This window comes from Leptidea sinapis, chromosome 27, assembly GCF_905404315.1.
Source record: "Leptidea sinapis chromosome 27, ilLepSina1.1, whole genome shotgun sequence".
Taxonomy (NCBI): Eukaryota; Metazoa; Arthropoda; class Insecta; order Lepidoptera; family Pieridae; genus Leptidea; species Leptidea sinapis.
In genome coordinates, this window is record NC_066291.1 from 11,887,055 (window position 1) to 11,902,409 (window position 15,355).

Genomic DNA, 15,355 nt, shown 5'->3' on the forward strand with positions numbered 1-15,355 from the left:
CACGTAGCCATCAAATTCAAGGAGACCTCTGAGTTACGTTGCTGTTCTATTACGGTATTGTCATGACATGTTACTGGGCGATAATAAACACTTTCCATAACATGACAGAATATTTAAAATCCGAAGTATTTTTTTTAATGTATCTATTATAAACAAACATAAATAAGCTTATCTATTCACTACAACATGTAATATTACATTCAACCATTATTAATTAATATATTAATTTTTAAATGTGTTACCGTAATTATTGTTCATGAGAGGTACAATAGTTCCTTTCATTTCAAAGATATCAAAAAAATTATGTAATTTTAACTAATTACTACAAAAGCTGAATATATTCGGAAACAAAGCAAAACGGATTACAAATTGAAATGACTTAGAAATTACTCTTTGGTGCATCGAATTTTATTGTAATATTTTAAGGTGTGGACAGACAGTGCGCTCGCAGCGATCATGCAATGAAAAGTAGAATGATACATTTAATGTTACGTTTCACCAGTCTTTATAAAACGAATTATGTGCACGTACCGTTGACGTACTCGGCACCTGCACCTGGTGAGCGGCCACCTCCGCTGTCTTGTGTCTCTCGCGCTGTTCTATCTTGAGCGTGAGGTACAGCGTGCGGATGGGGAAGTACACCGCCTGCGGGTACAGGCGCCCCACCTGGACATTGATGGTGTACAGTAACAGTCACACGACAACATACCCTCGGGTGTACTTCACAATAAATATAATTAAATATACTCAATTTCAAATACGAAGCAAACATCTTACAGAGGCAATTTGTGACGACAAAAGTTTTTTTTTTTTTGGAAGAGATGACAAACGAGCGTATGGGTTACCTGATTTTAAGTGATCTCCTTATACAATGAAGCGACGTCTCTACACAACGCGAAGTTATCTAGCGGTTCAGAGAGCACTGGGTCAAATGTTTCGAGCTAACACTGGAGTGCGCCAAACCAGAGATAATAGCAATACTTCATATTTGGCCGGATCTGCGCTTATTAATTAATGACGCAGTTTCTTCGAAGCCAGTTTGGTTTTGCCTTCAAAATGACCGCGGAGTTGGCTATCGCTTCGCATTTCGAGACCCAGAATTCCGATACTAGGCAAGGCTTTATGGGAAGTGTTGTCGAAGAGCGGTGATACGACAAATGGGGTTTTTTGGTGATAAACAAGCTAACTTGAGTCTTCTATGGGTTAAAGTGGACAAGGTTCATTTAATCCCATTCATAAGACATACATTCTAAAGAGAGAACTTTAGGTTTATATTGTATCGCGATACCTTTGATATGATATCCAACTTTGATATTAATGTAAACACGAGCCGAGTAGACAGCACTTGCCTTACAACTTTCCAATATTAAAATTATATTAGGACATAGTTCGGGTAGTGAATGTTTCAATTTTTTCAAACTTTTTATATACAAACTACAGTTTGTATATAAAAAGTTACTTTAGTTGCAACACTCATTTCCAAAAACAACGAGTCGTTTTTGTTTCTTTCTTCCTTCCTGCCGAAGGAAACTGATATGAACAAGGTTTCAAGCAATAAACAAGTGTGTGTGTGTGTTTGTGTGTACTAGGTACTTATGTACGCGCGCAATTTATTAATTAATAACTTTTTTCGCGTAAAAAAATAAAAAATCTTTAAAGGATTAATAAAGATTTTATATTTTGTTTGTTGTTTATTTATGTTTGTATAAAAAACAATAAAAAAGGTATTAAATAAAGAGATATATTAGTATTATTAATATATAAAATATTATTATAATTACGTTCAATAACGTTTATTTAAATAGCAATCAATTATTTTTATACAATAACAAAGAAATATTTTTCTTTGCAACTTATACTGAAGGCACATCGTAAAAATTCATTCTAATAATTTTTCCTATTGCGCCAAAAGAAGTACAAATATTGACTAAAACAGTTTATAACCGTTGAATCGTGGTTCAAATAGACAGTTGAAATAACCTGCCAACGCTCAACCAAGAACACCGTAGATGCCTCTGTCAACAAGTCATTAAGAATTGCCGCCATTTATTACCAATGACAAAACGGTGGAGTCATGGCCACCACCGGGGATTATAGTACGTATATATAAGTACACAAATATAAATACATATTCTTGATTAATCAAATACACGTGTAGACTACTGAAATATTGCAGAAAGGCTCCAAAAAAGCAACCAAGTGCGAGTCGGACTCGCCCATGAAGTGTTCCGCAGCACCAAGTAACATAATATAAAAGTTATATATGCGGTTCACAGAATACATTGACCTTATCAAGTTTCAACAGTACACTTCTTATAGTTTTGGAAAAAAGTGGCTGTGACATACACGGACAGACAGACATAAGGGTTCCCCATTTGGCTACGGAACCCTAAAAATGTCGTAGACGGATAAAGTAAGGGGATGACTGAATGGAAATCGGATAAAAAGTGCTGTAAATGTTCCAAATAAAATAAATAAAGGAGATATGAACTGAGAATCGACAGTTTATATGGTGAGATCGTCAATTGGAAGTCGCCATAGTGAAGTGGCCAAGTTTATCTAGTAATGTGTAGAAGATGGCAAGTAACGTTGCACAGGATGCCGGCTAGTTTATAGTTACCACAACGGCGCCTATTTCTACCGTCAAGCAGTTATGTGTAAGCATTATTGTGTATCGGTATGAAGGGCACCGTGGCTAGTGAAATTACTGGGCAAATGAGACTTAACATCTTATGTCTCAAGGTGACGAGCGGAATTGTAGTGCCGTTCAGAATTTTTAGGTTTCTCAAGAATCTTGAGGCGTATCAATTAGCATCAGATAAACGAGCTGCTCGTCTCGTCCCTTATTAATCATGAAGTGACTCACGTGGCTGAGCAGGTTGAGGATCACGTTTCCGTCGTTGTGCACGAGGCACGCCAGGAGCTGTGGTATCCAGGGCAGCCACTGCACGGGCGGCACACCCACACTGTACTTGTCGAGCGCCTCCGACAAGCTGCCCTTGTCGTCGTCGAAACTCAGCATCCACAATACCTACAAGTTTAGACCAAAATTTTGAACCCTGACCGGTCTTCTAGCGGCTATAGTCAATTCCTAATATAAAGATGCACAATCCAAGTCTAAAGGAGAAACAATTGTGTAAGCGAACAAACATGTAAATTTTATATCAATACATTGTAATGCCTATTTTCATATTGTTAATTTAAGTTAATTATAGCACAATAGTACAATCATTAATATTCAATGAGGTTCAACACAATTAAAAACTTAAAACCAACATTCATCAATATTTTTTCCAGAGAGTTTGTAAATAAGTGAAAGCCCAATTACCTTTGCACAATATTTCCTCGATTTGGACTCGTTCTGATGTCGGCAAGCGTGCAGGAAGCACGTCATGGCGGAGACTCCGGCTTGGATCTGTCGCGGATCTTTAATGAATATCTGCTCCAAGTAATCTCCCCACAGCGCCCAAGCTTTCACCAGTGTGTCGTGGAGTTGGACCGCGGCCGCGAACGCTTTGTTCGCATCCTCCGAACGTCCCAACTGAGCCAATAGCAATCCTTTGAAAGCGTAGAACTCTGCCGTCATTTCCTTGGTGAAATACTTGAAGTTGGTGGACTCGATCATGTCCAAGCCTTCTTGCAACTCGTCCTTGCCCTCGGTCCAAGACATCTGAATGTGACACTTGACCTGCTGCCGTATCTTCTGGAAGCAATCCACGATTGGCACACTCGGTATCGTGTAGATGCGATGTAGTGAGTCGAGACACACGCCCGATAGATTGTGTTTTCTTGCTATTTTTGCGAAATGGATTATCGCCTGCAAACAATATTTATCATGTTTAAATTGTATCGATTATAACACGTCTGTTGATAAATTAACTTAATTAGGATTTTCATACTTTACATAGCTTAAAAAAAATAATTACTGTTAACTCTAGTTCATGTTTATTGATTAATTTATATTTATATTTATTGGTCGATCCGTTATTGGTGATTAATACCAGAGGAAAACGGAAGAAAGTACCACGGTAGCCCTAAACGTATATTCCTCGATCAGATCAGATGTTTCAATACAATAAGGTTAAAAGTACATAGAATAATAAAGTTTTTACGAAGAGATATGTGACTTTAATTTCTTCCCAACGCTCTGTCGATTACTAGAAAAGCCCAAAATTTTATTATACGATAATTTATAATTTTTTAAGGTACCCTCAATAGCAGAGAATAATGACCTTTTTAATCGCTTATTACTTAATTTTTACATCAGCCATCTGACTATGAATATTGATTGACATTGTTTAAAAGAACTTAAGCGATGAGTGAATATATAATTGAATTTTTAATAGTTATTTATGCAACTGTTGTGTAATAAGGGGTATTAAAACACGAATGTGAATTTATCTCACGAGGCGAAGACGAGTGTGATAATAGTATCACATGAGTGTTTTAATACCTAATTATCAACAGTTGCATACAAGACTTCATCTACACCCAAAGTAAGAATCCTCTAAAAGATTCTGAAACAAAAAATGTAAACAAAAGAATAAATATATCGAAGAAAAATGGCGGGGATTCGAATAATACTTTCTTTTACGGCGCGCGACGTTCTGGTGGTGTGGAACGCGCGAAAACCAAAATATTCTTTTTTTGAAATTCATACAGATGCCACGCATCAAGTAATAAGAATGTGGCTGTCTGTCAAAACTCTTTGAGTATGAAGGGAATGAAAAAAAAAATAGGAGTGATGTTATGAAATTCAGTACAACATTACAACACTCTTTTGGATGATGTAATGGTTATTAGAACATTGGGTGTTATAATGTTGGCAATAAACTAACTGTTTCAGAATCTTTAATAGAGGATTTAAAGCATGGGTGTAGATAAATATATATAATACATGTAACGCACAATGTTATTCGTTTCAGATCTCTTTACTTTACTTTCTCTATATATATTTTTATCATTCTAAAACTTGCACAAAAACAAACCAATAAATAAATAATAATTAAAAAAAAAAACACTAAAAAAATGTGCTACTATTATTTACTATATTTTTTTTGTTATATTGAATTGTCATCGGTCCTTAATAAGAATGCCAAATTTCGAGTTAATCCGACGTTTTGAAGGGGGTCAAAATCATGTTCAGAGATTTCATTACATACTAAAATACGCATGAAGCTAATAAAAGCGTATTAAAAAAGGTAATTTTCGCGTCAGGTATGTCTAATTATAATTGGCTACTTGACAGTTGTTACATTACAATATGAAATATACATAATATGTAACTCTATATAACTAAACAAAAATTTTTAAATGGGCCCAGGTTGTGTCAGACAATAATATATTTTATAATTTAAGTTACATTTTTACATTCAGTTTGGAAATAAAAATAAAGTGCTTCCTATCCCGAGCTTTTTTTTTTTCATTTTAAAAGTACTTTATATAACTGAAATAATAAAATGACTCCATTTTTTATTTGTAGACATGTCATGTTGACAACTGGTCATGTTTTAATCAAATGGATTGTTGTTAATCGAATCATTATCGATGAGTTGTCGTATCCATAGTACCTTCATTTAAATGGAGGTCTTATCTACATCAAGCCCACCTGCGCGCTGGCATGCACCCCTAGCATGCTGTGGTTGGAGCCGTGGTCGGCCTGCGAGTCGTAGTGGGACGCGATGAACTGGTAGTGGTGCTGGCGCCACGTGAAGATGGCGCCCCAGTGGGACAGCGGGTCGGCCACCACGGGCAGCCGGTTGCGCCAGGTCTTGACGATGGCCTTCATGTCGTGCAGCGACGTGGGCCGGCTGTGCACTAAGCCCTGAATTAAAACAATCAATATTAAACATGCTTTATGGTTTTAACTTAGCTAAATTTAAAGTCACGCAGCCTTAATCATGTAGCTACTGAGTCCTAAAACTGTGCAAATTTGAAGAATAAGGTTTTTAATCCTGACTGAAGGGAGCATAATTATCTAGTATGAGGAATTCTCGTGTCACAGTGCTTATTACCAAACTACTAAACGGCTTGCATGATTTTATGGTATTTTTGGCGTATATTCAATAGACCATAAATTACTTTTATACCCCGATTTATTTTTATTTCAAATGCTTCATTAATTATTAAGACATTACAACATTTTCTGAGTCAGCTAGTTAATATATATAACATAATATAATTAATATAGTATATGAGGTAAGTCGAGAAGTTCTACGGACAGTTATACAAGACGACGCGGGCACCTGTTACCATCAAGACTCAAGAGCCAAATTAACCCGACACTATACCAAAGATATTCCTAACGTCAGCCTGTACGAGATTAGTATGACTCTAAAACAACTTGAAAAGAGCATGGCGCCGGGTGATGATGGAATTACATTACTTCTGTACGCTTAAGATCCTCCAGAAGCTATTCAATTCCGTCATCTTCGAGGACAAAACGCCGCAAGCATGGCACAGAAGTATAGTGGTGTTAACTTCTGTGCCGTTCTTCAAAAAGGGCGATAAAATGCTCTTGAAGACTTTTAGACCCTTTAAATGGGTAACCTTTACTCCAAAGTACGTATCTACATCATTGTATATCCTTTCTAAAAGTATTCGTCTTTATTTATCACCATCCACCTGAAAGCTATCACAGACATGACATTCGGCGCTTCATGACGAAACGAGGTCACTACCACGATATTTACAGTGAGAACGGCACTAATTTTGTGGGTGCAGATAAACAGTTGACAGATTTGTTTAACACTGCCAAGTCTTCTATTCCTGGTGAGATGGCAGAGTTACTAGCCCCAGAGCGTAATACGTGGCATTTCATACTCTTCATGCAGCTAATTTTAAGGCTGCAGCGCGTAATTCCCAGACCCATCAAAGAGGTCATTGGAGAGGTCCCTTAATTATGAGGAGCTACAGTACTGGCTCAAGTCGATGCCCATTACTGTACTAAGTGATAATCCCAATCATCCCCTTCCTCCAACACCCGGTCATTTTCTGTTAAATTTAAGTGATGATAATTATAAATCTTGTAATATTTCTGGTTTAGATAGATGGAGGCTAACACAAAAATGGAACTGGAAGAGACGGTATTAAGAATATCTCACAAAAATGAATCAAATATATATTTATTTATTCAGGAATATCGTCTTTTACTAAAGAAAGGTTTAAAATATACATAAACTAGAAGACAAAACAGTTCCATAAATTAAATATAAATTATGTTTACAATGGACAATAATGCAAAACAAAAAAGAACAAAGACATTTTAAACCAAAATTGAAAACTACAAAATTACATTATACAAAACGAATATTTAAACAGTTATAAGAGCATCATTAACAACAACAATGATTTTATTATTAAGAGTTAACAATTTTTCACATTGAATATAAATAGAATACAAAAAATTCTGAACCAAAAATCGACGATATAGTTATTGCTAAGGAAGATTTCGTACCCCCTAGTAAATGTATATTGGGCAAAATAATTCGAAAACATATGGGACCAGACTGCATTACTGATGTTGTATCAATAAAATGTAAAAGCGGTGTCTTTAAACTACCCGTGAGCAAATTATGTGTATTACTTAAACAAAGTTTTTTTTTATTAGGTTCACTAAACGGGATACTCTCTTAATGTTGTATAAAACAGAAAAAAACGTTAACATGTTGGGGCGAGAGCCTCCTGGAAGTGAACACAGCATACTTTTAAATGTGTTCTAGATTTTATATAAAACTAAAAATCCGCTTTTTCTAGCAGAAGTCTTCTGAACCTAGGGACTGAATATGTCTACCTTCTGACACTGAAACTTCATTATACAGAGAACAAATGCGATATAAACTAGAATGTTGATCATAATTTGTGCGTGACTTGATTGAGGGTAGACTGAACGTTTTCCTATAAATAATAAGGCTGCAAAGCCGTGGGACAGCCAAGGTAATTTTACTTAATAATATAGAGGACTGTCTATGTGGCCATGAATCAGTTTGTGTAAAAAGACAAGGTCTGACACTTTCCTACGCTGTACAAGAGACGTCATGCCAAAATGCGCAAGTCTAGATTCGTAGCAGTCTAACTGACGACACAGATTACTTGAATATGAGAGATGATATAAAAATTTGGACTGTACCTGTTCTAACCTCTTAATGAACTTATATGAACTTTATAAGAAGGGTTCCACACCGGACTGCAATACTCTAAAAGACTACGCACGTAGCTGTTAAAAAGTATCTTCGACACATCAGGGTCGTTGAAAAATTTAGTTTGTCTAATCACAAAACCTGAAAGACAGGATGCCTTTTTGGAAATGTAGTCAATGTGCTCTCTAAAATTTAATTTTGTGTCAACCATGACGCCTAAATCTCGCATTGTATAAACTTCTGTTAGTCTACACGCATTTATGAAGTAAATAAGTAGTGAAGAATTTCGTTTTCGAGAAAAGTTTAAGTAAAAACATTTTGAGGAATTTAAAACCATCCTATTACTAACACAACAATCGCTAATCGTATCAAGATCACTTTGTAATATGATCGTATCTTCTGTAGATTTAATTTCACGATAAATTTTTAAGTCGTCTGCAAACCTTTGAAATCTGGATTTTAATTTAGTCGCTAGATCGTTCACAAAGACGAAGAAAAAAAGGGGCCCTAAATGGGAGCCCTGGGGAACCCCTGATGGCACGGCTCTTGAAATTGACTTAAAGCCACGGATCTTTACAATCTGGGAACGGTTCTGCGAATAGGATTTGCACCACCGCAGTAGAGAGCCACATATTCCTGCATGACCAAGTTTTTCTATGAGCAGTACGTGGTCAATCACATCGAAGGCTTTTGATAAATCAGTGTAAATAGCATGCAATTCGTGACCATCTGTGAAAGCTTGAGTAATGTCACTAACAAAATCCACAAGATTCGATGTAGTTGATCTACCAGGTAGAAATCCATGCTGTTGGGGTATGAGCAAGGGTTTAAGGTGGAAAAAAATATTTTTCTGAACGAGTAATTCAAACAGCTTACCGATAGCAGACAAAATTGAGATGGGCCGGTATTTAGTAATATCTCCAGGATTGAGGGGAAAGTTCCACATAGTAAAGACTTATTGAAATTTGTAGGTAAAGTTCACTTTAATTTGTAATTTGCAGGTAAAAAAAATGTATATTTAGCCGGGATTGGAGCCCGGGTCCATCAAGTACCCACCGTGTGTATCTGCGCCGCCTCGCTCAGCTCCATGAGCTGCTGCGCCGCCCTCAGCAGCGGCAGGTGCGCGGGGCCCACGAGGCGCGGCAGGCGGCGCCACTCGCGCAGGCACTGCGCCGCCGCCGCTTCCGCGTGCCGCTCCACGCCGCCCAGCTGCGTGTCGCCGCCGGCGCAGATGCACAGGTAGCCGCGGTACAGGTTCACCACCCACGCTGCGCCATGCGGGACCACGTTATTGACACATTGAGATGAATGTTGAAAATAAATCGAATATCGTTTTGGAGTTTACTCCTTAAGAATCGATTTTCATATAAGGCGCCCGGTATGAGAAAAGTATGGAGAGTAAAACCTACTCATACTGGCACAGTAACGTTTTTGGTGCGCATCATTTCTCGCTTTATTATATTATTGAAATAGATTTATTATTATACTTTCATAAAGTTAAGTGAAAACTCTATAAATTATGGAAGAAGTAGTGTAAATAACACAGTGCCGAAAAATCTGATAAGCATGTGGGTACTAAGTAAGTTGCAACTCATACATTAATATGACATATATTGTATATATAGACATGTATGCTTTGTATTTAAAGCAAAATAAACCATTATAAACCTAAACACGATTTAAACGTTTTGCAATTACGCCAAACAAAGCCTAATAATTTGTAACATTTATTGATTGTTACATCTATGTGTGTATTGCAGGATAATTTCTTGTCTAAAATAATACCAAGGTCTCTGATGTCATCCACTTCATCTAACGAAAGCTTATTTAATGAATATGAAGTATTATGTGGTATTCGTTTCTTTGTAAATTTTATATGCTGACATTTTTTAACATTAAGGGGCAATTTATTTTTAATAGACCATTGGGAAATACTGTTTAAGTCATTTTGAAGGGAAATCGAGTCTAACGGAGTTTGGATAGCTTTAAACATCTTTAAGTCGTCGGCAAATAACGCAAAATTTGAAGATATTATATGGTCACACAAATCGTTAATAAATACTAAAAATAATATAGGACCTAGATGGGATCCCTAAGGGACTCCAGATGGAGCCATGAATGGATCTGTTTGATACCCGCAAACCACAACTTGTAGTTGTCTGTACGACAAAAACGACGAGAGCCAGGACAGCAAAGTTCCTTGAATGCCAGTGTTATATAGTTTACTTATTAAAATAGAGTGGTTGACCCGATCAAAAGCTTTACTAACATGCATATATTAGCACCACATTAGCAGACTTCCATTTTTCAGGAAATATCCCAGGGACCAGAGATCGATTATATGTATATAAGATATAGCGGATAGGACAGAGACGAAGCGCAGTTTTTAATAAAAATAGCCGGTATCTTATCAGGACCAACTCTTTTTCTATCGTCTAGTTTTTTCAAAGCTTTTCCTATTGAATTTTAATTAATTGTAATGGGGGGTGATACGGATCAATTTTACTTAACGAGATATACGAAGGAAGTATTTTAGCTTGCAGTGCTGCAAAAAACTAAATCAAAAATTTTGTTGCCTTTATTAAGTATGGAGAGTAAAACCTACTCATCAATTGGCATGGTATGGCAATGGTATTTTATTATATTATTGTTTAAAGTTATGAAGGGACATAAAATCTGTAAGAAGATAACCTAAATTGCAGTTAGTGTTAGTCGATTGGGTAAGAGAAATAATCATGTAAGATCAACTTAAATAATTTATGAAAATAGTCGTAAAAATTGTAAATAAAATAAAAAAATATATATTCTAGAAGAATTTTCATAAATGCGTTTATGTACCCTTATATATAATGTCGATCTTTTTTAATTAATACTTTTATTAGCTTCTGCTGTATGTCTGTTTGTAACCGACTCCATTAGACTTGATTTTGTTTAGTGCCTGTTCAAAGATAATCGTTCTTGAGGAGTAAAACTGTAAAGTAAGTTCAAACTTTGTAGATTTATCGAGGACCGATGACATTACACTAATTTGATAAAATTATTCAATTTTTCAATTTGCAAAATATGATTTTTGTTAATTTATTTTAAAATTATTTTAAATAAATAAATCACTTATAAGCGCCATCTAGTAATTTATTGTAAACTACAAAGGAAACGCGCGACATGTCAGTTCCGCAAAATTAAAGTATCTAATTCGTTTAGAAGCGAATAGATGGCGGTGAATTTATATTTCCATTATAAATTATTAATGCGTGATTTAACTGAGCTATCATTATAAGAGCTAGTTCGGGGATCTCGGGCTAGCTGAATTAAGTGATCTTTCAATATAACTAAAATATTTTTATTCGCAAATTTTAAAATCCCTTCATTCAATCTAAAAAAAAATAACTAAAAAATGAAAAATAAATAATAGTTTAAAAAAAAACTAAAGAACACGCTTTATATAAAAATTCACCTAAAAAATAGAAAATAAATTTAAATTGAAAAAGTGTAAAAAAATATAATATATTTCATTATAAAAAAAGCGTGGGATGTAGAGGAATTATTATTGTATTAACATCTTAAAAATATATATATATATACGTATATGTATATATATATATATACACATTATATATGTAATAAAAAAAATATAGAACCTTTTTTCAAAAATTGCAAATATACTAAAAATCTCTTGAACGTTTAAATTTTTTGTCATAGTATTGTAATTAAAAATGGGCATGTTTTTATTTATGTATAGGCGAGGCACAGTGAAGTATGGCCGGGTGTACCTCATAACACAATAAACTATGGTATAGACACACTGTCAGCTCGATAATGCGGGATGTTTACGACTTGATAATGTAAATGGGTTACAGTAACAATAAATTCATTTTCCTTTCCCATATTGTTGTATCTCAGTTAGAGATGTTTTTCTCTCGCAAGCTTTATATATCTATACGCTAGAATATTGTAAGTCAATGATCAAACTTGTATAATATGAAATATATAAATACCCAATTCTTTAGGACAATTATATTCCACTTCAGCTAAAGCCTCTTTCATGGTTGGCCAGTTTGGGTTTCGCCATGAACTTTCCAATATCAAGAATGGATCGCGAGCGGTTCTTGTCAATCCCAGCTCGAGTAAGGAGTCCCATTGGTTCAACTCCTTGGCGCATTTGATCCAATGTTGAGTCCACAGAGTACACTCCTTGTGCATGCTGTATGATGAGGGATTTGTGGAGTACTCTTGCTTCAGTTTGGTCATGGCGACATCATAGGCTGCCTGTTAAAAAAATAACAAAACTGGAAGTATCGGGAAGCTCTACTGTTCAAACTTATCATAGCAATGATTTTTGCCTTTTGATATTGTCCTGTACTTTCCCCGGGGCGTAAAAAGTCCCAGGCTCATGGGTGTCAAAAGAAGTGACTAAGGGCTTTTTAGAAGTGGGAGAGTCACGCTGTCGTCTTATGACGTTAGCGCAATCGGGCCAGACTCGTCCGGGTTAATTACCACACTCGCACAGAATACCGGCGTGAAGTAGCGGCCTAGTGCCGCTATGTTTCGCATAGGTTAGTGTCGAGGAGCGGAGGCCATTCCCCTCCCCCACTCCACCCGAATATGACAGCGGATCAAAAAAAGATTTTACCCCAGGAGGGTACCGGCTCTACCAGAGTCGGAGAATCCCTCCCCGAGCACTCTCGCTCGGGCTGCCCGTCGTATTCTGGGGAGGGCACAGAACAACGCATTTCCGAGGACAAACGAGGCAGAAACACCACGGCACCCCGCCCCACGCTCAAGTGATTTTTGCAATATCAGGGGAATTCACTCCAATTTAAACGCTGTCCACCACCAACTTAAGACGGCGCAGCCGGCCTTGTGTTTCCTTACGGAGACGCAAATATCTCGACCTAGCGATACGTCATATTTAACGTACCCCGGGTACAAAATTGATCACGATTTTTTGCCTTATGCCGGGGTATGTGTGTACGTTAGGGAGGATATCTGCTGTCGCCGTCTCGGCAATTTTGAGGGTAGGGACCTGTCTCCTCTCTGGCTCCGTGTAGATTTTGAGGACCGCGTCCGTATCTATGCATGTGTCTACAGGTCCCATAGTGATAACACAGAAACGGATCACCTCATGGCCTGCGTTTAAGCGGCAATTGACGACGTGCTTGCAAAGATCCCGTTCGCTAAAATCGTAGTCTTGGGTGATTTCAACGGGCACAATGCCGAATGGCTTGGATCACGTACCACAGACTACGCAGGGCGATCTGTGCATAATTTTGCATTGGCGTATGGTCTATCCCAATTGGTTGAGTCGACTTTCTTCCACGTACTACAAAGCTGTGGAATGAACTTCCTTGTGCGGTGTTTCCGGGACGACAAGACATGGGTACCTTCAAAAAAAGCGCGTACACCTTCCTTCAAGCCCGGCAACGCTCCTGTGATTCCTCTGGTGTTACAAGAGGATGTGGGCGGCGGTGATCAGTTAACACCAGGTGACCCGTACGCTCGTTTGTCCTCCTTTTCCATAAAAAAAAAAGATATTATAGCAATTATACGCCATGCTTCAGACATGGACTGCATAGAAAATGACGCAAAAAGAAAAGTGTAGTTAAAATTATAAGAAACAGAAAAGAGAATAGAAAGTAGAGGCACAATTGGTAGAATACTTTTCAGACAATGTCATGGTTATGGTTTGTAAGGTGGCTTTGATACAGTTCAGTGCAGTCCTGTTTTACTGTGATCAATGTAATATATTGTGATAAAGAAAAGGGGTTCTTTTCAGTAATACTTAGTCTGGCCATAAATACTGTTACTAATGTTAATTTTGGAATCTGTCATTTTCATATTATGATTGTTCATTGAGTTTTCTCAATTTGGCGCCAATAGATTGTACAATATCTTGCAATATTAAAATGGAGTGGGGTGATAAAGAGAACCGAATCGCTGTGACTGCATTACACAAAGCAGGTATGGAGCAAAATGCTGCTAGATTATGTGTACCACAACGGCGCCTATTTCTGCCGTGAAGAAGAAATGTGTAAGCATTATTGTGTTTCGGTCTGAAGGGCGACGTAGTTAGTGAAATTACTGGGCAAATGAGATTTAACATCATATGGCTCAAGGTGACGAGAGGAATTGTAGTGAGCATTTTTGAGTTTTCCAAGAATTCTGAGCGGCACTGCATTAAAATGGGCAGGGCGTATCAATTCCCATCAGCTGAACGTTCAACAAGTCTGCGTCGTGTGTAATTTTTAAACAATATTTTTACATTTACAATGCTTTATGCCAGGTCAGGCACCTTGCTACAGTCAGTGTTTACCTGAGCCAGTTCGAAGAATCCCTGCTGCTCGTAAGCGATAGCGACGTTGGTCTCCCGGTAGCGCGCGTGTTTCTGCCACAAGCCCGACCACATGTCCTCTTCTTGTAACAGCTCGTACATGTCGCTCAATGAGTCCAATATCTCCTACAATTTAGTGAGAAAATTAATGTCTATATATTTTTTTAGAACGAATTTGGCATCATATTTCAAATATGATGCTAAATTCGTTCTCTGCACCCTTCGAGAACCTCGGATACGATTTCCATATTGTTGAAATCATAAATTTGCGCGGCGGCCATCTTGGATTTCAAAAATAATCACAAATTTGATCTCTGCACCCTCGAGATGCTCGGATACGATATCCATATTGTTGAAATCAAAATTTTGCGTGGCGGCCATCTCGATTTCAAAAATGATCGAAAATTCGTTCTCTGCACCCTCAAGAACCTCGAATACGATATCCATATTGTTGAAATCATTATTTTGCGTGGCAGCCATCTTGGATTACAAAAATGATCCCAAAATCGATCTCTGCACCCTCGAGAACCTCGGATAGAATCCATATAATTGTTGAAATCATAATTTGGCACGTCGGCTTAAATAATAGTTTTATTAATAGTAGCTAGCAGGAGCTCTATCGTCTCGCTTTTTCATTTCATCGAGTTTCAAATCACAACGATTCTAAACAAGTTTTATTTCAATAAAATAATACATATACATATAATGCAATACATTTATAATTATAGATTAATATAAAATAATATGTAATGTTATTGTCACTCCCTATAATAAATAAATTTATTTCTATTACTACGTGTTGTTTTTATAAATTTATATTTTATTTCTTCTTTTAAGAAAGTAAGTTTAAAAATAAGTTAAATATAATCTAGTATTTCTCACAATTTAC

General features: G+C 36.8%; 1 protein-coding gene across 1 annotated transcript in view; it reads right to left on the reverse strand.

Moving 5' to 3' along the window:
* The window catches only part of LOC126972621 (transcription-associated protein 1), a 111,001-nt gene that overhangs the window by 32,907 nt on the left and 62,739 nt on the right, over positions 1–15,355 (reverse strand). The window contains exons 34-40 of the mRNA XM_050819466.1: positions 14,449–14,592; positions 12,134–12,404; positions 9,195–9,406; positions 5,609–5,824; positions 3,329–3,817; positions 2,867–3,031; positions 532–666 (exon numbers count right to left, since the gene is read on the reverse strand). Coding sequence (XP_050675423.1) covers positions 532–666; positions 2,867–3,031; positions 3,329–3,817; positions 5,609–5,824; positions 9,195–9,406; positions 12,134–12,404; positions 14,449–14,592 — 1,632 coding nt within the window. The remainder of the gene's footprint in view (positions 1–531; positions 667–2,866; positions 3,032–3,328; positions 3,818–5,608; positions 5,825–9,194; positions 9,407–12,133; positions 12,405–14,448; positions 14,593–15,355) is intronic.